We start from the raw sequence: 27,463 nt of genomic DNA on the forward strand, positions 1-27,463 counted from the left end.
GCAGTTCCTGGCTAAAAATGAGTGAGTGAAATTTAATGCAATTACAGATGGAAAAGAAAAAGAAACAGAAAAGGTTATAAATTGCGAAATATTGACCATAATAAGTGCCGTAAAACTTGAAAATATACACAATAAAATTCACATTTTTATAACGAGAGGTTTGTATTCAGGATTTTAATACTTAAGAGCAATGCATACTACATAAGAAAAAAAAAGATGACATGTCATCAAAATCTGGTTCCTCGTTATTATGCTCGTGTGAAAATCATAATGAAACTTATATTTGTAAATTTTGTTTCTGTAGTTTTCATCATAATTTTTTTTTCCAGATCTGAAGCAAGAACTACATGTGAAAGGAGCAGACATTCCTGACAACGATAAATGTTTGGAAAGGGTCAGAAGTCCAATAGATTCCAATAAACTGACTGTGGAAATGGAAACACAAACCTTGCCAGGGTCACCAATGAAATGTAAGTTTTCATCTTGATTTACGAACTTAGTTATTTCACCGTCCCTGTTCAGGGTGTCGGCTGAATGAATTAATTGTGTCACTATGAACTTGTATCTTTTGAAAATACTCCCCCCTTCCAAAACAATATGTATGTATATATTATTTTCAGTCATTTCTGTTGGAGCACAAAAGAGTGACATCAAATGTAACATATTTGGTGATTTGCAGTGTGGAATTTTAATCTTTAGATCCCAACTTTCGTTTGCTGGGTTCTAATTATTTTCATTGTTCAGTGGCACCTCCAAGTTACATTTTTCAGGGGATCAACATGACTGGAAAAATATAAAATGTGGTGAAAATTTTGTAACATTTTGCTCAGTTTGTTTGAACAAAACACAATTAAGAAAGATAAGCTAATACAGCTTGTAAGTGTATGATGTGGGACGATGTAAATCCTGTATGGCACTGTACATACACATGCTTTCCGTGTCCTTAAAAAATAACACATGGACTCATTTTTGCCAGGAGAGTGCCTCCTGAGTTTACAGAGCTTTCCCCTTTTATACAGGAAATTTGTTTACATTTTTCGAAGACTACACCATAGTTGGTTATACAGCCACATAGTTACAGAACTTTTACAATGATTTACAATTTTGTTGTATTTCAGCAAAATACCTAAATCTCTTTTTTGTAAGAAATCTGTTGGAAAACCTTAACACATATGTTATCAACATTAAAGTATTTTTTTAAAAGAAATAAACCTGTTTTAAAGAAAACTGAGGTGACCCCAGATTATTCTTACACAGATGGAACAATTAGCGTTTGAAAAATCATGTAATTGACTAGGGCAACACATTTTTACACTATCTACACTTAAGGGGCTAATGTAAAGAGGTTTGAACTAACTGAGCCAGGTCAGGGCCATTGATGTAGTAGCTATCCAGCCCTAGACCCCTGTTGGAATCAAAAGTAGCCTTTCGTTAAACACTCTGGGGTTCTGAATTCCAAGTAATCTTAATATTTTGCAATCGTGATAACATAAAAAGCTGTGATCCTTGCTTGAAATAGCTTAGAAATGGATAAGACGAGCATATTTTCATGCACAGTGTGGAGAATAATGCAAACATATTTGTTCGCTTGTTTTTTTAGTGTTTAGCCAATGCAGGTGCTATGTTATTGGAAAACACCAGTTGGACTTTATTTACCAGTAAGGTGGATTGGTTCAAATAAAAAATTCACTGATTTAAATCACTTTGAATAAATAATTTACAGAATAATGTACATAAGGATTTCGTAGATGTCAGAATCACTTTTGGTGAAACTACATGAATCTCGTAATTATTTAATAGTGTTTATTAGGATCTAAGAAAGGAAACAACATATATGTACTGATGGGGTGAAGCTCATACGAAAGGAAATGTAATATGTGAACTGTAAACACACTTAAATTTCTCCTGATTTAAAATTCAATAATTGTTATAGGCAAAAATTGCAAACATTTTGTGTAAAAAAATATGCAAAATACTAATGATGTTAAACTGTAAATAAACATGGCAGCTGATATTTTGTGAACTATCATTAAAAAAATTACCAATACAAACACTATGGAAAATATTTTAAGTTACAATTATAGATACACCCAGAATGTTTAATTATCACTGGAAGAAAAGTTACTGAAATTATTATAGTTTCATTAACACAATCAACAAACATTTCCATAGTAGGTTGACATCAGAAACAGAAAAATGTATATTTGCACATAATTTTTTATTTGCTTTAATCAAACAGTTAAAATATTTCACATTGCCATTTATTAGGAAAAGCCTTTCTATAAAAAAAAATATGTCTAATAAAATATGGTGCCAGAAACCACACAAGAGTTTTTTAAAAATGATTTAAATAAATAAAATAATAATCAAAAATGATTTTTAAATAAAAATCATGATTTTTATTCACCCTGTTTACTGATATTTAGAGGCATGCAAATTTCTTTTTTGACGAAAACATGAAATATGAAATAACATGCTGTAATGTTCATATTTCATTTTTCTGAAAGGTGTGAGGTGCATTTTTCTACCCTGTTTTGTCACGAAATAATGCGAAATGAACTGCAAAATGCGAAATGTACTCTTAAACATGAAATTTACCGTTTATATACAGACGCGACACTTTCTGAAGTCCAAGTAGCCTGTGAGATATGCAATTCAAGGAAAATTGATTAATTCTGCTGTAAATATTTGAGAAGCAAAAATGGACCCCTTTACACAGGAATAAACTTAATACTCTGGTAACTACATAAATGTGCTATTAGAAGGGTTAAGTTTGTTTTGTGAAATAACTGCAGTTTCTAATTAAATTTAGGATTATATTCACAATTTTAAAACCAAAATGTCATTTTATATAGCACTTTTGATGTGATTATTCACCGCTATAACACCGAAATCTTATTTTATTTACCACTTTTGAACCCGAAATCGACTCTGTTTTTGTACCGAAATTTTGCTTTTTTATTTACCAAAAATATGTGCCTCTACTGATATTCTGGTCTCAGTTTGCAAAAATGCAATGTGACACTTTTGCAAAGGCCAATTATCTAGGAAGTTATGCAAAATTCATAGTTTCCCTCTTATTTTGCACCAAGATTGTGTGAAAAACTAGTTTGTGATTACATGAGTATTTTTAATATTCTGATGTAACACCTGAATATTTTGAAGCCAAACTCCAGTAAATTGATGCTTGAATACTTGTCCTTTAATTACATTATTTTGAACAATTTTTAATTGCCATGCAATTTTCAAGCATCAGTGGAAATCAGTAAGAGTACACAACATCCTTTTCAATGCCTTTATTTTATTTCTAATTGCTATCAATCTGAATGCCTTTATTTTATTTCTAATTGCTGCCAATCTTTTTGTGTAATAATTACAGAATTATTAGTGTTCTTAGCTTTACTGAAATTCGGTAGAAGAAAAATCATACTTTATCACGGTCGTTTAATTCTTACAGTCGCCCAGAACAACGGACAGTCGCCAATTCCATTAACCCCATCGGCCAGGATATCTGCTCTCAACATAGTGGGAGACTTGTTGCGGAAAGTAGGGGTGAGTACAAAATTTAAGTAATCTGGACAATAGCATGTGGTCTTCATGTTTGAATCAATAACAATGTAGTTGTAAAGGCATTAGGTTGCCTCATGGTGATCAAATCGCTGTCAGTGCTTTCAAACAATGCTGCGTGTGTCAACAGTGATGCTTTTGCAGTGGGTTGACCTGTAGCACTGTTAGTCTGCAGTTTTCTGAAATTAGCGTGAGGTAAGTCCTACATTTATTTGTATGTACCGGTATAAGAGAATTGAATTTTGCATAATATTCCACAAATAAGGTAAAGTGTGTTGTAAGTCCACTGTGAGCAGATAGGCTAATTTGAAATGGGTCTACATTTTAAATGGAACCCAGCTTCCACCAGGATTGAACCCTAGGACCTTTTGATTGCAAGGGAATGCCCCAGGAGTTAGAGTAATGTACTTTGTTCATGTACTTCCTGTGTTCAGTTTAAATTCCATCATACTTTTAATAGTGCAAAACTTTATAGCTTGTTTACCAGTGACACAAAATTCTAATTTTTAGGATTCAATATAGAGGGTTATCCATGTGGGTATGGATAAAATAAAACATTCATAGAAACTTAAATGTGATAGTTGGAACATTTTCGTGTTGGTGTTTTCATGTGTGAAACATGGGAGTTTTGCTGTAGTGTGTTGGCAACAATTAGGATGGAACAGATTAATCGGTACTCTCTCAATATCGTCTGTTACAGGCATATTAGTTTATCGATAAAATTATTGATTATTTTATCTATCCAATATATCAATCAATATCTTATTGTTTAGTGCAAAATTCTTCCTTCTTGTTATAATTTTAATAGCTAAAGTAAATGTTTAAATATGCAACTTCTTTTGCACTGCAATCACCTGGAAACAAACCTTTATTCATAAGGTCAATGAACGATTCAGGTTCTTCAAGGCCTATTTGGAACTTTATATTGGATCAGTAGAATATCGGTTATTGGTATGAGTAAGTTTTATATTGTTACTTTATCTTATCGCCCAAAATTTCATATCAACCCATCCCTAAATTATATCATACTTTTCATAGTGCAAAACATGGTAGCTTGTTTACAAGTGACAAGTATTTTGTTTTTTCAGATTCAGTATTTATACACACACACACGTGTAATCATATTATGGGTGTCTGCGTGATGTATTCTTAAAGATTCTAGTATAAGACATAAGTGGGTTACTAAAAATTACGTCGTATATTATCAACCATGTTGTTTATTTACCTTAACATGAGCATGAAACGATTCTAGGTTTGGACCTTATGATATGGTTGTTTTTAAGACATACATGTGTAATTATTAAAAAAGTGTTCTTTTCTGTTTTACAAGTTAGTATGTTATTCTTTCCAGTTTTTTTGGACTTCTAACCACTGTTATTTAAAAGAGATTTACCAACGTTTCGGAGGCTGCATCTGCCTCCGTCTTCAGGGTAGCGTGTCTAAATGGTTGCCTTGGAGGATTATTCTAGGTGGCCTAGAATAATAACACTTTTAAATAACAGTGGTTAAAAGTAAAAAAAACAAAAAAAAAAACTAGAATGAATAAATCACCACTGATTAGCTACAAAAAATAGTATGTTATTCTGTATTATTTTTTTATTGGAAGTATTTTGTAATATGCTATCCTCCTAAAATTAAAACAAAATAATAAGATTGATGCATGTCAAAAGTAGGATATTTTGAATGACTCATTAACTTTTTTCAGCATTGCTCTGTTGTTAATATATTTTTATTTAATTTGAACATTCTTTTAAGAAATACACTATTTTCTCTTTTTGTTTCATGTATTTATGTAGATTTTATGTTCTGGGCCATTCTCAAAATTTGATCTTAACCAAGCAGTAATTAACATTCTACTGTGAAGTGAAAATAACATTCAGTCTTGTTTATCTATGTCTACACAGTTTTTTTGCAATATATGTCTGCATGTTGCAGTGTTTTAGTGTATAAAGTAGATTATTTGCATGCAATCCGTTGAGCATTAGTTTACTTTGATGCTGTTTTGTGATTTGCGGAGAGTAGTCATTGTAGATTTTTACCTTTTTTAAGTTGTGTGTGACTTGTTTTTTTATTTTGCTTGGCAGTTGCAGAAATTATTGTGTCCATCTTGTAGTAAGTTGAAGTGTGTCTGTGGTGGCCAGCCATCTCCCCTTATCCAGTGACCGCAAGGGCTGCTGGGTAGTTAGTAGATTCTCCTCTGTTGCTGCAGTATGAGGTTGGGTGTTTTGTGACATTTTTTTGTAAACCGTACTTTTCTCGCAACGAATGAAGCTTTGCTTTCCTTGGAAGTGGCAGTTGGGTTGCTCTCTTAACATTCTTAACGCTTGCCTATCGTCTTTCTTCATAATGCAGGTGGACGTTTATTGCATTGAGTTTGTGGATTCAGCTCCGTGGCATTTTGTTTGCGTATGAAACTAGATTTTTTCATCCGTGTAGAAACTTACATCGCTCAGGCTGAGATCAAATCTCTGTCTATAGCACAAATTCAGAACCTTTGATGGTTCACCACTCAGCATGTTCACAGGGTGGGTACTTGAATCTGGGAATTATGCTTGAATTCTACGTGAATTTTTCTCTGTAGACGTGAAGAATTATAAATTTTATTATCCAAATCCCATTGAATTTATACATATTTATTAATGCCCTTAGGCAGATTTTTCAGTTTTTTTTACCGAGGAAGAAAAAGAAAAGAAAGCTGCCTGGAAAATAAAACCGAATTCTCTCAGTAGTCTCCTTTGTAGAACAATCTATCTCACAAATGGAATATTATTGCAAGATAACCTGAAGTTGATAGGTAAATTTGAGTTTGAAAAATTCTTATACAATTAACAATTTTTCGTAAATTTGTACATCCGGTAACATTTGTAACTTGTGTTTGTAGATGTCTGAGATGTGAAATGGCAAATATAAAATCTGCACCTTAAATTAAATATTTTAATTATATGTACCGTTTAATTAGATTGAATTAGAATATTTGGATAAATTGGAATCGCACAGACCCTTTATATTGCTAATATATTTGTGTGTGTGACCGTGTGTACGTCGGCGATGAGAGGAGGTAATACATAAGGCTGAAATAGAGAAAACAACATCTGCTTGTACCCCTGAATTTTTGGATAGTTCACCTTGAAAACCAGGAATTATACTTGAATTTTATCAACATACTAGAGTGACACCAAAGTGTGTTACAACGTCAAGGGTTCCGGTTCGAATCTTGCCAGGGCATGGGTGTTCCTTTTTAGTGTGCATTCATCAATTCGATTGTCTCATCACTCATCCTCATCTTCATGAGTAGCCAAAATGTGTCACAAAAGCGAAGTAAAATAAACCAAATCAATCCATCAAACAAATCAAAGTGCATATTGAACACTTACTGTTCAGTCAGCCCACATTCTTTCAGGTTTCTCACTAGGACTAGAACTGACTGGGAAAGTCAACCAGCGACTAAGAAAGCCAGGCAATTTCATCAAAATGTTCAAAAACTTGGATAAGCCTGAATATTACTGATTACTAAATTCATGGCTTTGTTCTTAGATTTTCTACATAAGTGAAAACACTAATTTAGTAGAACGTGTGCTATTTGTAAAAAGAAATACACAAGAATATGTTACCTCTATTAACTGGAGCAAATGATGTCATGTTATAGTACAAACAGAGTTGCAGTATGTTAAAACACTGCAGAATCAATGTTCTCACTGACCTAGAAATTCTGGAAAAGTCAGGCAAATCAGCTCTTATGAAAAGTCTGGGAATATTGAAAATGCATCCAAGGAAGTCATAGAAGATCAGGTGTTCATTTAAATATGAAAATGATTTGCACTTTCCTTGAATAATTACCCGAGAAAATTTATTTCTGTTCGTGTATTTTAAACAATGATGGATAAGCTTGATCCTGTTGAATAGTGTCTTGAACGCATGATGAATTACACAAGATATCAGGGATGGGCCGATATGAAATTTTGGCCGATACCGATAAAGTACCGATATAAAATTTACCAATACCGATAACCGGTAGTCTACTGATGTGATATAAAATTAGAAATGGTTCTTGAAGAACCTGAAAGGTTCATTGACCTCCTTAATAAATGTGTGTTTCAAGGCTACTGCAGTGCAAAAGAAATTGCATATTTAGACATTTACTTTTTTAGAAAGTATGGCATGGAGATTATCTATAAAAATTACAACAAAATGGCAGAATTTTGCACTAAATTATCAGATATTTATCGATATATTGGATCTGTAAAATAGGTAATTTTACCAATAAAGCAATACACCGATATGCCTATATCAGCCAATATTGATAGAGTACTGATTAATCGGTCCCATCCCTACAAGATACTCATATCTTGCGCATGTGTGAATTACTCACTTAGTAAAATATTAAGTATTTAAAAATACCAAAATATAGTTTACTTACGGTTTGAGTATGTACAGTATGCCAAATTACGTTTCGGTAGTCAACTGCTCCCTTCCTCAGGTTATCTCTTGGCTAGCGAAATTGCTTCAAAGCCACGTCAATTAGAAGTAAAACAAGGAGTAAGGTGATGGGTGTTACTATGTTAGGAAACCTTTTTTACCATAGTAACACCCATTACCTTACTCCTTGTTTTACTTCTATTTGACGCCGCTGTGAAGCAATTTTGCTAGCCAAGGAGAGAACCTGAGGAAAGGAGCAGTTGACTACCGAAACGTAGTTTGGCATACTGTGCATACTCGCAAACAGTAAGTAAACTATATTTTGGTATTTTTAAATACTTAATATTTTACACAACATAACAAAAAATACATTACCTCTTGTATTGACTGTTTTATCCAAATCACAAAAAATATTAGGGATCACCCAGTATGAAATTTTGACTGATGCCGATATAAAATTCGAATTGGACCTTGAAGAATCTCTATGGTTCATTGGCCTCTTTAACAAATGTATGTTTCCACATGACTGCAATTTAAAACAAGCTGCATATTTAGACATCTATTTAAGAAAACAAAGAAGGCAAAATATTGCAAGACCCTTTGTAATTTTTCCACTACATATGCCTATATCAGCCAGTACGGATAAGAGTACTTATTAATTTGTCCCACCCCTATGTATAAAATTGTCCTACATTTTAAGCTTTCTTGCCACGAACCCCTGACAAACGTATAGAGGTTTCATTCTGTATATAAATGAATTACAGTGGTTAAAAATCCAAACCATTTATTTTCGTTGTTATATTACATGTTATATAGCCACGGTAGCTCAGTCATTAGGGCATCTGACTACCATGTGAGAGGCCGGGGTTCGATCTCCAGCAGGGAGAACTGGGATTTTTTCCACCTGTTCAAGTGGCTCCGGTGCCCACCCAGCATTGTATAAAGTGGGTACCTGGAGGAAACTCTGGGGGGGGGGGGGTAAAGGCCACCAGGGGTATGGTGCTGATCGCATCACCCCAAGCTTCGGTGGAGATCATGAAAGTGTGGGGCCCTAACTCCACACTCCTGTACGCCTTCATGGCATGGTGCAAAGCACAGGGGAGCACTTTACCTTTATATTACACACCACAGAATGGTACAAATATTCATTTTAAAATTTACCTTGAAACCCTGGAGAATTTTTATAAAACGAGCACGTACTTTGTGAATATACACAGTGAAACATGTGGTTCTGCGAACTTCCTCTAGACGTCTTAGCTTGTGGTACATCTTTGTGTTCACAGTTTTGATGCAAGTTTTCTTTCCTCAGAGTTTCATTGCAAGTCAAGGTGATTTGAGATCCATACAGGCATTGTATAGCCCTGCCGTCGGAGAAATCCTATTGTATTTCTGGCTGAATGAAGGTTCAAAATATATCTTGCACGTGATTCATGATTGCATTAGCACAAGAGTGAATGGTAAATGTTGGTGCAGTAGGGATAGGAAAGGACAAACCAGATGAAGTTTGATTAAACTAATTTGTGACTGCTTCTCATTGCTGTAATGATACTCATGAAAGAATTTTTTTGTACTCTACCATGTAATGCTCTTTGATTCTGTGATAATTAGTGATGCTTACAAGCAGTCAAAATAAAGTTGTAACTTAACTGTTTGTATCCAGTCTCTTGGTTTATTGTAATTAAGGTGCAACATACGTAGGTTGTTGCACATTTCAATTTTCCATATTGCACTTTTGAAAATTTTAGTTTATTTTGTACTAAGAACAGGATTACTCTTAATACTAGGGGTGAGCTGATACCACCTTGAACCGATTCTGATACTCTTACGAATACCGATGCTTGAAAACTATAATAATTGAAAGTTTTACAAAATATTGATTAATATTAGCATCTAAGTACAGTAGAATGTCGTTTATCCGCATTAATTGGGACCGAAGGTTATCAGGATGGAGTAATGTGATCATTTTGTACTCAGGGGATCCCATGTTTGTTATTTGTTCGGATCCCAATTTAAGCTGTAACTCTAGTTCTAATTAGCTTATAATCGCATAAAGTGGAACTAAAACTTTGAAATATCACAAATCATCTTTCCACATTGTCGCGATTAGCAAAAGGTGATGGAAAAGTGATATAAAATAACAAAAATTCACTTTACGCAATTTTGCTGTAACTAGAATGCACTGAATGTGGTAGACTGGTGTGTTGAGCTTTACTGAATGCATTTAGTGGTTTGCATGCGAAGTTTCTTCGAATTTCACCAATGAGAATTGTGTTGGCTTTTCTTACAGGTGGTGGGTACCAGGGAAAATTAATAAGGTTTGCATCCTGTTGTGGACTTCAGTGTAAAGTCATTTGCAACCTTAGTATTGAGGTTGCAGTCTGTAAGGTCAGGTCTCATTCCATTCTTTAGCTGAGACTAATCATATGCATTAGGTAGTTCCTTCTATGTAACAAAGTTAGATTGGCTTTATGTGCTGGTCCCAACTAACACGTGTGACGAGAAAAATCAACATAGCGTTAGTCCTGTGATAATCTTAGTAATGCTGTTATTAGAGAGTAGAGTACTGCATCGGAGCACTTTTGCTTGCTCAAACTGGTTTGAATCTCCCATGCTCGAGCATGTTACGCTCGATCGTACCGCACTCGTACTGGAATGATTGGCAACGTCCCCTATTTCATTTAGCAGCACTCTCAACGTAAAATACATACATGGAAGAAAACCACTCTATGCAATTACAATTGTAAATCGTAATTCCGTGTATTATTATGTAAGACTCAAATACAGCGTATGTGAAAGTATGCAATATCTACAGACCGAGACATAAAATGGATACAAATAATCATATTCTGCGAAATAATAAAATGCAGTTATAACATTCAATCGAACATCATTTCAATGTGACAATAATCATAGAAACATAAAATGTCAGCCTGAGCAGTTTCAGCCCATAATCATCTATTTCATTTTCACATATCTCGGTAAGATACACAAAACTTCATTTTAACATGGAGATGATGACTCTGTTAATTAATTTTTAATTTTACTTTGTGCGATGGCTCAGTCTCTGTAATGTGTCTGACTACCATGCTAAAGGTCCCGGGTTCGATCACCAGCCGGTTCAAATCCGGGAACTTTTCTAACAGAAGCGGCCCTGGCGCCCACCCAGCGTCGAATGACATGCGTACCTGGGGGAAACCCTGGTGGGTAATGGCAGTCAGGGGCATGATGCTGATCACATTACCCCCACATCCCCTATATGCCATCATGGCGTGGTGCTAAGCACAGGGGAGCACTTTTAACTGTTTTTTTACCTTTTACTTCACGATCCATATTTGAGGACCACCTCCATAGACAAATTACGGAAATACATTTACTAATAGGGTTCGAGAGTTCGAATGTATTTTGCTTGTTCGGTTGTTTTTCCCTCATCCGGAAGAACTATCAATCCTGTGTGCCATCTAGCATTGCCCATGTGAACTATTTGCCGCTGAAGTGAAAAATGCTCATTCCAGCACTCTATTAGAGAGGATATTCGAGGAGAAGAATTTGTCTCTCTTTTGTCCCCATTGGATGTGATGCACTTGTTCCAGCATTTTTGCCAGTCTTGAAAGACCCAATCTTCTCCGCAGCCTTCACTGATGTTTCTGATGATGAAGAATTCCTCCCGTGAAGACAAATTTATGTGGATGCCATGTAGCACCTGGACTCGGGAAAGTATTGGCTGGTATCGATACGTTGATATCAGTGTAGGCTCACTTCTAATGTCTCAGTTACCGACCACTTCTAACATGCATGACAGTCATAAAATCCTAATATGTGATGCGATAAAGGTAAAGTGCTCCACTGTGCATAGCAACACGCCATGAAGGCATATAGGGGGTGTGGGGGTAACGCCCCACACTTTCTTGATCCGGTCATGAGGGGGGGTGATGTGATCAGCATCACGCCCCTGACCGCCTTTACCCCCCAGGGTTTCCCCCAGGTACCCATGTTATTCGTTGCTGGGTGGGCGCCGGGGCCGCTTCCATCGTTAGAAAAGTTCCCGGATTTGAACCGGCCAGGGATCGAACCCGGGACCTTTAGCATGGTAGTCAGACGCGTTACCGACTGAGCCACCGCGGCGATAGACATGAAAATTTCTCCAGTATGGCGGTGGTACTGTAAGATGAGGAAGTTTTGCCATATAAGTGATTGAAGCTACCAATTCTTAATGTCTCCTTTATTGGCCAGTTACTTAATTAGTATAAGATTATGGAATGCAAGATTTGTTCCCTTTCCATTCTATGATTGTCTTGCATTCTTTTGAAAGATAAAGGCAACTGGAGCATGCTGCTGATTACATCACATCACCTGCACTGTGCCTGAGATTGAGAATATGCCTTTGTCGAATGTGGTGCAAATCAGGGAGGGGGTGTATGACTTTTCCTTTTACCTTTCTTTGTCAAGATAAATGATGTTCAGATAGCCTGTTAATATACAGAGATAGTTACATATATTTGTGTATGAATAGTTACATATAGTTATGTATGAATATGTGTGGGTAATATGTAAGGTGGAAGTAAAGAAATCATCCGCTTATACCCTTGAATTTTTGGAAAGTTCGACTTGGAAACTGGGAATTATACTTGAATTTTATCATGGTCTTAAGAGTGGACACACTGAGTCTGTAACACAAGCCAAAGATCTGAAATTTAGAGCATTTTGATTGTGGGATATTTGCAGTAAATTTTCTCTAATGGTTGAACAAACTTAGCCCGGGGATGAAAACAGTTGCCTTTTTCAGAAAAATATACATTTTGTTCAGTTTGACGATGAGATTCTGTGATAATTTGGATATTCAGGTTTCGTAGATTTCCACACTCCATCTGCAAGAACGTTCCTGTACTTCCTGTTCCACAAGCCACAGGGTATACCCTTCATAGCTTCTGCACCGAATCTCCTTAACCGGGGCTTGAAACACATGCATGTCCATCATAACGTATGGTCCAGAAGTACAAGAATCAAGCCATGGCTGTGTGGGGAATGTTTTAGCAATTCCCTCTAGGTTATTCGTAAATTGTCTGATGTGGATTGTGCAAGGTAATGCAAGGGATTACTTTTATGGCCAAGAGAACCTAAACAGTATTGTCAGAGGTGGAAAGGGTTTGGAAAGTAAGTGTGGTTAATCTATTAAAAACCCAGATTTCTCCCCCCCCCCCCACATAGTGTCTGCTATTGAGGTATTCATGATAAGTGGACACAAATGTCTGTATCTCCCCCTTGTAGAATCTACTACATGTGTAAACCTTGCACTGATCTCTTTAGGGTACTGAAACATTTGTCTAATTGTGCAGAAAATGCAAGTGATGCAATGAATTCAAGAATCCCTCACAAGCATGTGCATAGGTTGTTGTAAATGCCATTGAACTGTCTGTGGCCTACTTTCTTGCTTATTTGACTAGGTAGACATCCCAAATTTGATGAATATAAGCCTGTTTCACATTTCTTGCATCCAAAAAGTGGGTTGCTTGATAATTGCAGAAAGCCACAAAACAATATGTAAACATGAACTCAATATTTTTGTAACAGTGCCTCTTCACCACTTGACAAAGAACTAGATAAGGCAGTACATACTTCAAACCATGACTGTGCCTAAGATTTAAGTCTCAGAACAAAGAAGGGTGGCGCAAACTGCTTTTAACTGCTTTTTTTTAAGTGCTTTGATATGCTTAGAAAGAAAGTTTGGTAGCATTTCAGTTGAGTCATGCAATCATGTTTGTTGTTTGTATGCATCAAGTGTTATTTATAATCTTAACCTTTAGGTGCCCGAAGGTTGAAATTTTAACCCCCACATGTGAACCCCTTAACACCGGCACGCAACATCAATGAACGTGCAATTTCTTAAAAACTACACACGATATTTCCATTCTGTCATTTTTATATTTAGTATACATATGAAGGTGTGACATACTCTTAATTACAAAACAATATATCCATTTTTACTATTAACAAGCGAAGTTTGAAAAAGTAATTTGTTTCTCTTCGTTATGACCATATTATTATGGGATAGATTTCTAAATGTAAACTACTGCATCTTTTTGAAAAAAAAAATTATACAACCAAGAATGAGTAAAAAGCAACATTTTAAGCAACATGTCGTGATTTAAAATTCAATATTTTTTATAGGAAAAAATAGCAAACATTTTGTGTAGAAAATGATATAAACATGTTAAAACATAAATAGTGTCAATATCATTACACTAAATAAACATAGCATCTGATATTTTGCAAACTATCATTAAAATAATTGCCAAAATGTTTTGTTGTCAGTAGAAGAAAAGTTACTGAAATTATCATAATTTCATTAAAACACTCGACAAACATTTCCATTGTAGGTTCATATATACACAGTATCTGAAAGAGAAAAATGTATATTTACATATATTTTTTTATTTGCTGTAATGAAACTGTTCAGATATTTTACAGGGCTGTTTACTAGAAAAACCCTTTCACTAAAAACATTCTATTGCCAATAACCATACAACCAGTTTCAAGCATGTTTTTTATTTTTAAGAAAATAAAAAAGAACCGATTTAGATTTTAAAAACATCATGAAAAACCCTTTCGTCAGTTTCATCATATCATTGTCACGATTAGCTAAAAGTGGCAGAAATGTGATGCTAAATAACAAAATATCAAATCAGATATGATAATGGGTCAAAAGCAGCATCCACTTTCCCCTGGTATATAAATAACAGTTCATTGTAGGGACATGTCAACCTCCTTACCTTTTGAATTGGCAAATAGCAGTGCCCTCTTTATCTAGAAAAAAATGTCAATACTCTCGATCACACTCCAAGGTCAGTTCTGTCCAATGCTATCGACATTAATTAGTAAATATATCTCAGTTATACGTTAGAGCATTCAAATTGGTCTACTTACGCAAGTGAGTATGTATTCTTACGTGGACGACGTTTCGGAAGCTTTACTGCTTCCTTCCTCAGGTTGTCGTTTTCAGCTCGGAATATCAAGCCATGTCAGAGAAGTGTCATGTAAGGATACTGGGTGAAAGGTTCGGGTTAAAAACGCTTCATAGTGCTTGACCTATACAGAATTAAAACCACTTTGCTAAAAACCCCTTAAAACTCACAATAAAACATGTAAAACCACCGCTACGGTAAACTGGAGTGGCCGTTGAGAGCCTAAACTCCCTGTCAAGGTGAAGCGAGCGGGCAGATGGCACCGCGCAGCGGAGTGGTACTTCCCCTCCCACGATAGATCCCTCCCCTCTCTTTTTCTTCCCCTCGTCACCAATCCAAGGAAAATTCCCGTTCCACCTCGGCTGCTTTCCTTACTTCCGATGTGACATGGAAGCCCTTCGGGGCCCTTTTATTATTCAAATTGTCCCACTTTTTAAAAAAGCTAATCCATACGTCATCTAAATTGCCCTCGTCCCGGTTCAGTTTATTTCTGTGTCCCGCGCATATCAATGCCGTTTCGTACACGTTCCTATCCAATTTCCTATTACTTTTTTTGATAACCTCTCTTTTTATTATTCTATGCCCACTGTTTATTATATGCTCTGCAAGCCCCGTTTTCGGATCGCTTTCTTTGATGTTCTTATCATGTTCGCCCCATCTAATACGCATGCTCCGGCCGGTTTGTCCAATATATTCCATCCCGCAATTGCCAATATGTTATATCTCAGTTGATATAGAATTAATTTAATATGTAACATGTCACTTATGCTCTGTTACTAACGTGAAATGAATCACAGGAAACTTGAATGTAAAATTTGCTTTGGCAATTACTAAAAATCTAAAATATTACTAGCAATGGTTTGATTTAACTCCCGTCCACGGTATTTCTGGTCACTAACTTCCGTTAAGTTTTATGTATATTAAAATTAATTATCTAGACATTCAGGTTTCCATGTATTTACACTATAATTTGGAATTGTCATTCATGTTTTTGGTATTAAGTTTATTTCATAACAATCTTGCTGAATATTTTCCCACAAGTTTTTTTTTAGTTTTGTAATGTAGAGAATGTTCTTGTGAGTTTTTATGTAAGAAAATGAATAAATACTCCCTTTCAATAACGAATTTCATATCACTCTTCAAGCTCAAACCAGATACAGCTGTAGTTGATAGTCATGGAGCACACAGTAATGTAACAATAGGATTTTTAAAAAAGTCAAAGTGTAGATTTGCAATGAACTTGATTTCTAAGACTGATTGGTGAACAGAGAAAATTAATCTGAAACCTTCAGTAAACCATAGGGTGCTCCGTAAGTCATGAATAAGTTGGAACTTTTAAAAATTCTTTCTTGGTATAATATAGTTCAAAGCTTGGAAACTATTATTTACAGTGCTTGTAACACTATTTTCAGTGTCACATATGTTCAATAACAGCGGTTGGAGTGCCTGGGGCTTGTTGAGTTAAAGTTAACTCCATACAAAGAAGTCTAAAGCTGTCAGGTCTGGAGAACATGGTGGCCAGTTTCTTTCACATTCTTGTGAATTTATTTCACTAATAGAACAATTAATTTCAATCTAAAATTCTATGCTAGTTCTGTTGTGCATTTCTGCATACTAAATTTTCCAAACGATTTTTCCAAAGCGTGAATAAAAAAGTTTAAATATGATTTTAAACCCCTTCTTGACTTATGGACTATTCTGTACTACATGTACACCGGCTAGAAGTATTAGGATAAAAATTGTGTCTATGTTTGATGAAGCTTCTCTCTTTTTTTTTTATTATAGTTAAATGTAGTAAATATGATATGTAGGCTTTCAAGCTATATCACTAACACACTTAAACAAACTTTGTGGTTTTCACAATCTTTTCATCTGTTGCAGGCTCTGGAATCAAAATTGGCCTCGTGCAGAAATTTTGTGAAGGAAACGCCACAGCCTGGAGACCCTGCAAGCAAAGAAGCATACAGGTATGTTCTGTTTATCTTAAGACGCATTTTCAGGGCACATGCTTAGAACCTCAGATAACAGTGTTAGTTGTCAATGACCATGCCCCAGAAGGAGAAAGGGAGAAGCAAAAGCTGTGTGCATGCAGTTTCAACCTTTCATTTACTGATTTAAAGTATTGCGTAACCACCAAGGTGTGCCACGAAGCTTTTTTCTTACTTACCCATGGTCAGTGCATAATCACACTGTTACACTATTGATGTGGGAAAGTTCAGGAAATGAACCTATGAATCGTGGGAAAAGTCAGGAAATTTTGAAAATATATATCTAAAACCCTGAAAAATCCAGGGCAAATATGTTTTTTTTGTAGCGCTGAACCAATGCCATTTCCCACCAGTGCTGACACTTGCAAATTGTACAGTTCAGAATATTTATAACTTTTAATGTACAGCGATGCCTCACCCAATGAATGTTGTGCATTAGGAATAGACTCTGGATTTTTATGTAATATCAGAGTACAAAATATATACATAAATATGTAGCAATAATTGATAAATGTACCTAAATATGTATTATCAAAAGAATATGTAATACTAATTTCAAGAATTCTGCTAGATATTTATTTTATTAGAACATATTGAACATAATTTTAAGGACATAAGTTATTCAAATTAAAATTTGCATCAAATTTATAAACTCAAAAAAGCACATATTTTAGAAATGAATTTTATCAGCTATTAATTACTTTCCACATCGTAAATTGTGGTATAATATGCAAGAGAGCTCTGTGTAACTTTCGAAACAAATTGTAACAAGAGCTTTCTTTTCCACTGATGCCAAGGTTCTATGTGCTTTACCTAAACCTAAAAGTGAGACGAAAATATATAACCAGAAGGCAGGGCAGGGGTGGGGGAGAAATTCCATCATCTTTCGATAAATAACAGTTCCCTTATATCCTTTTTTTTAACTTCAGCCTGTCTTTTGACTTGACAATCAATTTTAGGTGACCATAAGCACTATTCATCTTATTTGTTAGACAATATGATATCACATGAGGTACAAATTGTCTTCATGTTTCAGAGATCGAAAATATAGCAAAAAGAATCAAGATAGGAAAAAATTACCGACATATGATGTTTTATGTAGAGTAAATTAGCAAATATTAGGGATGGGCCGATATGAAATTTTGGCCGATACCGATAAAGTACCGATATAAAATTTACCAATACCGATAACCGATATTCTACCGATCTGATATAAAATTAGAAATGGTCCTTGAAGAACCTGAAATGTTCATTGACCTCCTTAATAAATGGGTGTTTCAAGGTGACTGCAGTGCAAAAGAAGTTGAATATTTAGACATTTAATTTTTAGAAAGAAGGGCATGGAGATTATCCATAAGAATTACAACAAAATGGCAGAATTTTGCACTAAATTATCAGATATTTATCGATATATCGGATCAGTAAAATAATCGGTAATTTTACCTATACACCGATATGCCTATATTGGCCGATACCGATAGAGTACCGATTAATCGGTCCCATCCCCAGCAAATATGTAACATAAAACTTATGCAAGATCATGTCAGTTATATAATTTGTTGACATTTTCCTGTTCAAGGTATGTATCTAGAAAGGAATAGAATATGTAATTACATACAAATCTGAGCTCTAATTATGAATCACATGCAAATGTCATTACACGTGATTAACCTCTTAGTAGTCTGCTTCTTTATATTACCCAAGCATGTAGAGAGGGTACTGTGTACTTAATACAAAATAAGCCACCTGCCTACAATTCTTGTAAGATAATAATTGTTATAAATCCACTAAAATAAACCGACCAAAGCATCGAAAGCCGAAATATCAATGAACTGTACATACGTTGATATGGTAATGTACATATTTTTTTTATAACTTATAAATTAGTAAATCCATAGTTTTTCCAACATTAATGGTGGTTTTTTTTATATATCCTACAATTTTGGAAGGGGCTTGGGAATGGATTAAAACTATTCCTACAATAAGGTGGAAAATACAAGGTAGCCCAAACAAAACTGTACCCAAGCTGTAATATCCTGCATAACAAACACCGTCCTGAAACGGATTGTGTTCGTTACGGAAGGCACCACCATATAAGTTTTCAATTGGAGCCATACCGTAATGAAATCATGAGAATCACACATTTTGCCTAATTTCCAGGATCTCAAAGACCATGAAAGTATTGGCTGGTATCATTGATCAACTTCTAAGTGATATCTTGCAATATGGGTACATTGTTACAGCCTAGTTTTTTTGTCAGGGTTTGCAAATGAAAATTCCAATTTTTCGTGGAACCAGTTACTTTTATTCGATGGAAAGTAGTTTATTTTTGTTAATGTATTGTTAACAGTGTTGACCAAACTTTATTCTCTTGAATAGCAAGTGCAGTTTAACAATTAAAAGTAAATTATTAATGCCACAGAATGGTCAGGGAATTATTTTTAGTGTTGTCTAGAAAAAATGTTTTGTCAAAACGAGTAGAAACCTCATCTGCCTTCCTAGACTGAAATGCAATTTTTCTTTCAATTTGTTCCTCATTTGCCCTCACGATGCTGTCCCGGTGCCTAAAATTTTAAGTGTCTCACTAGGATCAAACCAAGAACTCGCACCTAAAGCAAGTATACTAACTATTCAACTGCAAGTAAGAAAAATAGAAGTACAGTATTGGCCCGAATATAAGCTGCACATTTTATTCAAATTTCAATTGTGAAAAATTAGGATGCATCTTATATTCGCGACCTTTATGATATTTCTTCTAATCATATGCTGTTAAAAATGTGCTGATTTTTCATTTGAAATAACGATAATGCAACAATAGCATTGTTGTTTCTAACTGGGCATTGTAAAAACTGTCGGCATTCTTGATAACGTACTCTTTAATTTTATTAAGATTGTACCTACCTAATTATATTTCCCTGAATCTGCCGGTAAATGGTTACAGGTATTTTCTTTTCTTTTCTCTGCTTGTATTCGGATATCATCTTTTTTGTCTTTTTGCTCATTGAAACTTTAGGGTGTGGCTTATTTTCGGGGGCAGCTTATATTTGGACCAATACTGTATTTTGTTAGTCTGCAGAATGTTCACATAGACACACCAGGATAGTTGAAATATTTACTTTTAGTGACTTAGAAATAAAAAAACATGAGCAAAATAGGTAGTATAGATGGGCGGAATTGTCATTTAGTTGAAATATAGTGTTGTAGACAAAGCAGCTTTGCAGTTTTTATTTGTAACGATAGATCTGCTGGTATGTGAATACTGTTTGTTAATATTAATCACTGCTTACAACACAACAGGGTGCAGATGCAATCTGGATTTTCACCCAGATCCACAAAGCTAAGGTGAGTTAGAGTGTAGTTACATGTAGAGTTTTTTTCACACCCTGTTGGAAATGTCTTTGCTGTAATGTGCAAATGCTTTCTATGGAAGTTTTACGTAAACCGCCTCACATGGTAATCCACCAGGCTCTTATAATTTGAACCTGCTGGGATGATTGTAGTTCTTTATTTATTTACCGCTATTTTATTTCATGTATTTTGTGTGCAATACATTTGATTATGTTGCTGTCATCTAAGATATACAGTGTGTATTTTTATAAGTCACACAACCATACATCTATAAAAAAGACGTTAAAAAATTAACGTTAAAAACTGTACTTACGTATGCGAGTATGTTGTTCCTATTTTCCTTTCTTTAGAACTACGTTTCGGGTTGAGCAGGAAAAGTCGAACCTGCAAGTTGTACATAGTGATACAAACAGTCTTTTAACATTCTTAACATTGTAATAGGGTAATTGTGCAAGTTTTTAGAGAACGACAAGTTTTTTAAATATGTCTAGAGGGGGGGATATAATATCTTAAATGTATCCACACCAACCCTTGTCCACTATCCTTTTATTACATTTCGACATGGTGCCATGTCAAGTACCTAGTTTTTTATACGAACATGAAGAAGGGGGTAGTTAGTCCCCGAAACGTAGTTCTAAAGAAAGGGAACAATATACGTAAGTATAGTTTTTAACGTTAATTTTTTAACATCTTTTTTATATTCTGGAATTGAGTAATACACACCAAACCTACAAAATGTTAACCATAAATTTTTATTGTTAATACCATGTTTCTTTGAATCCAATATGCCATCGAATTTAACGCTTTATTGCTTCAGCTTTAAGGCACGCAGATGGACATACCAGTATTTTATTAGAACAATTCCATAGTAAATACCAACTGCTGTCGTTAACCCCTCCAAGAAGGAATAGACACTTCACTTACAGTCAGTGATTGATCCAAATTCCATAGAACACAAAGTAGCTTTACGTTTAAATCCTTCCATCATGTGAGTAATGCCTCTGTTTCTCAATTTTTGATGTCTGTTTAACATGAACTTTACAAAGGTGACTCCCTGACCACCTCTTCCATAAAGAGCACAGAAAAAACCTCCTTACTTTGTTTCCCCTTCCTACTTCACTGCTAAAAATAGACTTACTCCATGTTGGGAAGTGTTGATCGTTCTAACAACAAATTTAAAGTGAAGAAATTTCCATTTATTGATACTGATCGAGGAAAGGGCAATATTGAAATTGACAAATCCTCCATTCTTTTATTACACTAATATCTTGGTGTATTTTTACATATGTATTCAGCCGGCCCCCATGGCAGAGTGGTTAGCACATCATGCTATGATGCCAGGGGTCCCAGTTTCGAAACCTGGACTAGGTATGGATGTTTGTGAGTGTCCATTCACCAATTTCATCATATCATCACTCATCCCCATCTTCACAAATTAGCCAAAAGTGGCACAAAATGTGAAAAAACAACAACATGTATTTAAATTTTCAACATGCACCCCCCCACCCACCCCAAAAAAAGATGCACCTTACGATTTGAAGAAATACGTTAGCATGACAACAGTAAGGAGATTTCAGCCTTCATCTGTGACCTCTGTAATGCATATGTCTTCAAAATTGCAATACATTGCAAATATTGTTTCTGAATATCGTGAAATATGATGTGAAGCCTCCCTACAGTCCAGACCTAGCACCATGCGACCTTTTTTTTTTTATATATATGAGCAGGGTTTCTGCTCTGCTGCAAATCCTAATTTGATATGCAACTAACATTTTGTAGACAGTGGATTATTTTGAATCGATCCCATGCAGCTGATACTTTATTAATCTTTTTAAACATAATTGCAAGGAACTTTATTTCGTTACAACACCCTGGTTGTAACCAACTCTGTAATAGTGTGTTTCTGCCTCTTATGTCGATTCAATTCAGGATATACATATAAAGTGAATGAAATGGGGGAGGGACAGAAGGGCTAAATAGCAAACGATGCGGAAACACTTGCCAGGTGCTGGAAAAGTTTTAATTCTCACAAAGTGCATCTTGGGCCATAATAAAAATGAATGGTGGAAAGTGAAGTGAGTGTTCGACCTGCAAAGTTGCCAGGTTCAGATCAAAGATATAATCAGTATGGAACTGTGTGGTTCTCTCACCAGGCTTGTCGAAAACAGTGATTGGTAGGGTGTGATGTGAGGAGAAGAGATGGCTGGAGATGGGGATTGGGTGGTTGGGAAATGTACCAAGTGGCCTTATTCAGGGCAGGCTGTGTGATGACTAGACGTCAGATTTTAAGTTTTTAACCTATTTTTTCCTTTACAGGTATGTAAGAAATAATAAGTTATGTCAACGTTTCGTTAAAAAATGCAACAACTGATGAAGTTTTATAGTGCCTAAAAAAACTATTTTGCTTATTAGAACCTATTTTAGGTTTATGCACCTAAGTGAAGCCTTTTTTTAGGTTTTTATATATTTTTTAAGGTTTTACAGGATTTTTGTGTCTCACAGAGGCATTTGCTTTCTTTGGTCACGAAAAAATTCAATGACGAACGTGTTTGAAATGTACTCTCTGTCGATTTCCCTTCCTCCAAGTCCATGGTGATTTCTCAAAGCGCTAAACAAAACAGAATATCTGGTGCCAATGTTACCTGTACAGTCCAAAGTGCAAACTTCTGATCTGTGTGGTCTTGCTCACTTTCGCGTCACTTCGCTGCTTGGTGGCATTCACGCCTTGCAAACTCACATTTCAGCATTGAAGTTTGCAACATTGACTATGTTTTTGTTGAAAGATTATTTTCAGCATATAAGATGACCCTCGCAGACAAAATTGCTTGACTGTACCTAGATAACATGAAAAAAGATTGTTGCCTAACTAAACTGTGAAGAGTGGATTTTAATAGCGAATTTCCAATGACAAGTTCTGTCATCGCCATAGGGTTAGGCAACCCAGATAACATTATGCAAGAGAGTGCATATTTCAGGATATAGGTGTCCCATTTTCATTGCCGGTGACTATACCTAATCAGCATTTTTCAAGAATTTTGAACTATTTTAAGTTTTTTTTAACCTACTTCAGGATTTTTCGAGCCTAATTATTAGGACCTATTTTAGGATTTTTAGAGCCTATTTTAGGAACGTAAAAGCACACTTTTTAGAACCTAAAAATCTGAAGTCTAGTGGTAACACTCATGGCTGATATATCTGTCGTCTCCCATCTTTCCCATACTGAGGTGGGTCGTGGACAATCACTTGGTGGATTCAAAGGGGTTTTGTGATTGTTGGTATGAAGTCCTGGATGTTTTCCCCAGATAAATGATGATATAGATGATGAAAGAGGTGTAGCAGGTTTCTTTGTGGTGGAGGGTAATTTGCCAGTGCCGGTGTGAATGTGGAGGGTACGCAAAGTGACAAAAATGAGGCAGGTTCTCTGCACCGTGGGTGGTTGCATTTGTGAGCAGTTGGCTTTGGTTGGGGGGAGAAGGGGTATTGTTTTCAAATGCAAGGAATGTCTGGAACCACAAATATGTTTCCCATATCTTGATGGCTGTTGCATGGCTTGTAGCAATATCTTCTTTCTTCATTAAGTAGTTAATACAGATATGGAGTAGAAATAGTTGTGAAATTACTGTGACTTTTTTTTTTTCATGTAAATCAAATTCTCAGTGAATACAGGGTGTTCAGGCTTGAAATATCCAAAAATAACAAATTATAATGTGAGAACAACTTGTTATACATTCTCAGTATAAAGCTCTGTAGATATCACATTTCTCTAAGATTGTCTTGTCACAGTTCAAGGTCACTGGTGCAGGCATGTCACTAGCATGTGCAAAAACAACATAAGAATGACTGTTGCATTAGTTGAGATGTGGATTGTACAGTGGCTCATTTTATGCTTAATTTTAATGAGTCATTCACATTCGGGACAACTGCTTGAAAGGAATGAAACATGGATTTGAAAAAGTGTATTGTTGAAGCAGTTGCTCTCTTGGTGAGAGCTCAAGTATCATTTTGACATTGAACTTAATTAACTTCCATAAAAATTTCATGAATTATCTTGTATGATGATGATAAACTATCACAGTAAACCTTGTAGATGCTGTATTGTAGGATAATTTTAGGCCAGACACCCTGTAATTTTTTTGACATCCTTTAAACATATAATTTGTTGATGTTGAATCTATTTTTTAATAGGCAAATAGTTTCTCAAACCAAGTCGTGCATTCATTTTGGCTTTGTATCTTAGGTAAACATGGATTAACTGAAGGCATTACAAATATGTAGCGATGATAGAAAATATAAATGAAAACCAAATAAGGCTATACTGGGACAGTCGCAGACAATTACATACAGTAACTATAGATGTCCAAATCTGGAACAAAATAAAATAACCCAGACCCACAATTTATTGGCCATCTGAGGTTGGCGCAGCCCCACTGAAAGTAACTGTTATTATAATGCAGAAGTGTCAATTACTCGACTCTACATGAGGATTTTTGTGTGCTAGGATATAGTAAAATTTTCCACTGATATCAGTTGGCATTTTCACAAAATCCAAATATCCTAAGCATTACTCAAAATACAAAATTTTCTTTCAATTCTGCACCAATCTTGTATGCCAAAAGTTATTCCATTATTCAGTTACAGCTGTTTAAGTATGAATATTTTAAAGCAAAAATTTGATAGCTTGTTGTGGCATGTTACTATTGTAAAGGATTTTAAATTGGTACAATTTTTAAATTTTGGTGTAAGTGGGAATCCATATGTTATCAGGTCAGTTGTGGGATATAGTTCCCACTTTTGATCCCAGAAAGCTGGGTCTGTCCACAAATATATTATTTTTTAAATTACATACCAACTGATAATTGAATCTGAGTGCAAATTGGAGAGCCTTCGAGTGGCAAGTTTTGTTTATTACTGCTAAAATCAGTTTGACGTTCATTTGTGTAAACACATGTTGATTGCGTTTAGTGATTTTCCTTCAGACCGAAAAACCCTTTCATAAGATTCTGGGAATGTGCCATGTTGTGGCAAAATTTGTGCCAAAGCTGTTTTCAGATGATGAACAGCAGACACAACACATGACTGCTGATAAGTGAGTTTTTGGCCAAGAACTAGATAACACTTGTTCCCAATCTACATATTCACCAGACTTATTTTTGTTGCCCAAATTAAAATCTGCTCTCAAAGGTCACCATTTTGAATCCATTGATGTCATTAAGGAAAATTCTCTAGAAGAGATGCACAACATCCAAAAAGAAACATTCCTTTCATGGCAGACACTTAAGATTCGGTGCATAGACTCTGGATAGGATTACTTCAAGGTCACAAAACTGACTAGCTTTTCAGTAAATGCGAACAACTTACATTTGCAAAGTTCGCTAACTTTTTGGACAACCTCGTATACTGACAGAAAAACTACATCTTGTTTATTTCTCCACAGTTACCAGGAAGATTCAGACATGTAAGCCAGTGTTTCACAAGTGTGTCATTGCAATAAGTATCCTTGTTAACTGCACAACTGTGGTTTCCAATTCGTGTTGGTCTACAAATATTTTCTCTGTGGACAGTGCCGTTCGGGAATGCCTACAATTGCGGCAATTTCATTAACTTTAATTTGTTGGTCTACTGCTACTCAACCTGAGAATGACAAGATTTTCATCTGTATGCGACATCCTTGGTCTACCTCAGTTTTTCGTCAGGTCATCAGTAAGTGCAACTCAAGTTTGATTTTGTTGCACTGTACACTTTTTTCGCTGACGTTTATCACAATGCAATAAATCTCACTTCACTCCTACTTGCAAACAAAATCTAATGTTATGCACCTCCACCTTGGAATAACTTTCCTTTACACCAGTCATTTCTTTTGATTGCCAAAATAAAGACTATTTCCTGGCAGTCATGGCATTTGTGTGTGTACCTATCACACTGCAAAACTTAGGTTCTGAGACAAACTGTTGGCCCCTCATATTCTGCTCATCATTTTCAAGTATATTCATCACTTGAGAAATAGACACTGGAATCCAGAGAATGACTATGTGTGGACACTAGAGTGCTGCCGGAAAAGAATTTCGCTCTAACGTCTAAAGTTCTCACGGACATGCTAGATAGATTATGGAATCGAGAGCATCTTTGCTCAACCAAAAAGCACTCAAACAGGCAAACCGTATAACCATAAATTGTGGTAGTGAGCCCTCAAATATGGATCTTGAAGTGAAAGATGCAGTGATTACAACTGGCGCCAAGATCTTTTGTGTCGAACTATTTAGGAGAGATTCAAATTTCTGATCGTTAAAGCCATTGAGCAAGTTCCGTTTTGTCGTTAACTGTGTTTTCTTGCTGACGTGTTATTTCAACGATTTCCTGTGGATTTCCGTGTCAGCGCAGTTTTCAGATCCACTGAAGGTCGCTGGTGTATTATGCTTTTAAGAAGCTACCTCCAGCGCTTCCGCCAAACTCCTTGGCGAAGAGATTAGTCCATCAAGTTATGATGCCAGGGGTCCCGGGTTCTTACAAAGGGTAGTGAACCATTGACATAATAGGTTTGTAAGTAAGCCACACTAAACTAAATAGGGTCACAGATTCGAATCGCGTGGCCATCTATTCTAACTGTTTCTGTTGTTCCTAGTAACTTCATGCAAATTCTGGGGTACATTGTAACTTTCAAGAAATCCACAGACAAGTTTCTTTCAGTAAGAAGAAGGCCTCCCCGTTGGCACAGTGGTAGCGTGGTTGCCTAGTAATCAAGGGGTCCCGGGTTTGATACCCGGTGGAGGCACATGGCACAGTGGTTCGGATCCCACTTTGAACCGTAGGTCCAGTCCCGATTAGCCTTACTGTGCATAAAGTGGACTTAAAACACCAACTCAAACTCTTTCAGTAACAGAGAAGAGGAGGAAGACAAAAAAAGAAATGTAGGAACAAACATATTTGCACATTATGTGTAAGAATGTAACAAGAAAAATGTCATTCTTGGACTTACTAGTTCAATGTCACGCATGTATTGTTGGGTCTTCACTATGCTTTCTGTACAATACCTTCACTTTCTACAATAGGAGCATGAATTGCTGATGGTTCCTAATAAAAGAAGAATTGAACTGTAACCATGTTTGTGCAATGATTTTAAATTAGTTTTGAACTTTTGTTAGTTCGTGTAATAAATCAAACAACCCCTTTATCTATATATTGTAACAC

The 27,463-nt window shown here is 35.6% G+C and overlaps 1 protein-coding gene across 5 annotated transcripts in view; it reads left to right on the plus strand.

The window, feature by feature from the left end:
• The window catches only part of LOC145977990 (nuclear distribution protein nudE-like 1-A), a 61,200-nt gene that overhangs the window by 30,995 nt on the left and 2,742 nt on the right, over positions 1 to 27,463 (plus strand). The window contains exons 6-10 of one of the 5 annotated variants that reach the window (XM_083110347.1): positions 330 to 470; positions 3,458 to 3,552; positions 16,824 to 16,909; positions 20,228 to 20,272; positions 25,713 to 25,948. In XM_083110347.1, coding sequence (XP_082966473.1) covers positions 330 to 470; positions 3,458 to 3,552; positions 16,824 to 16,909; positions 20,228 to 20,272; positions 25,713 to 25,737 — 392 coding nt within the window. In that variant the 3' untranslated portion in view covers positions 25,738 to 25,948. Of the gene's footprint in view, positions 1 to 329; positions 471 to 3,457; positions 3,553 to 5,651; positions 5,768 to 9,292; positions 9,562 to 16,823; positions 16,910 to 20,227; positions 20,273 to 25,712; positions 25,949 to 27,463 lie in introns of those variants that run through there. The other 4 variants (XM_083110345.1, XM_083110348.1, XM_083110346.1 and 1 more) reach the window with 4 other exon arrangements.

Source organism: Lepisma saccharinum, chromosome 24 (assembly GCF_977018435.1).
Source record: "Lepisma saccharinum chromosome 24, izLepSacc3.1, whole genome shotgun sequence".
Taxonomy (NCBI): Eukaryota; Metazoa; Arthropoda; class Insecta; order Zygentoma; family Lepismatidae; genus Lepisma; species Lepisma saccharinum.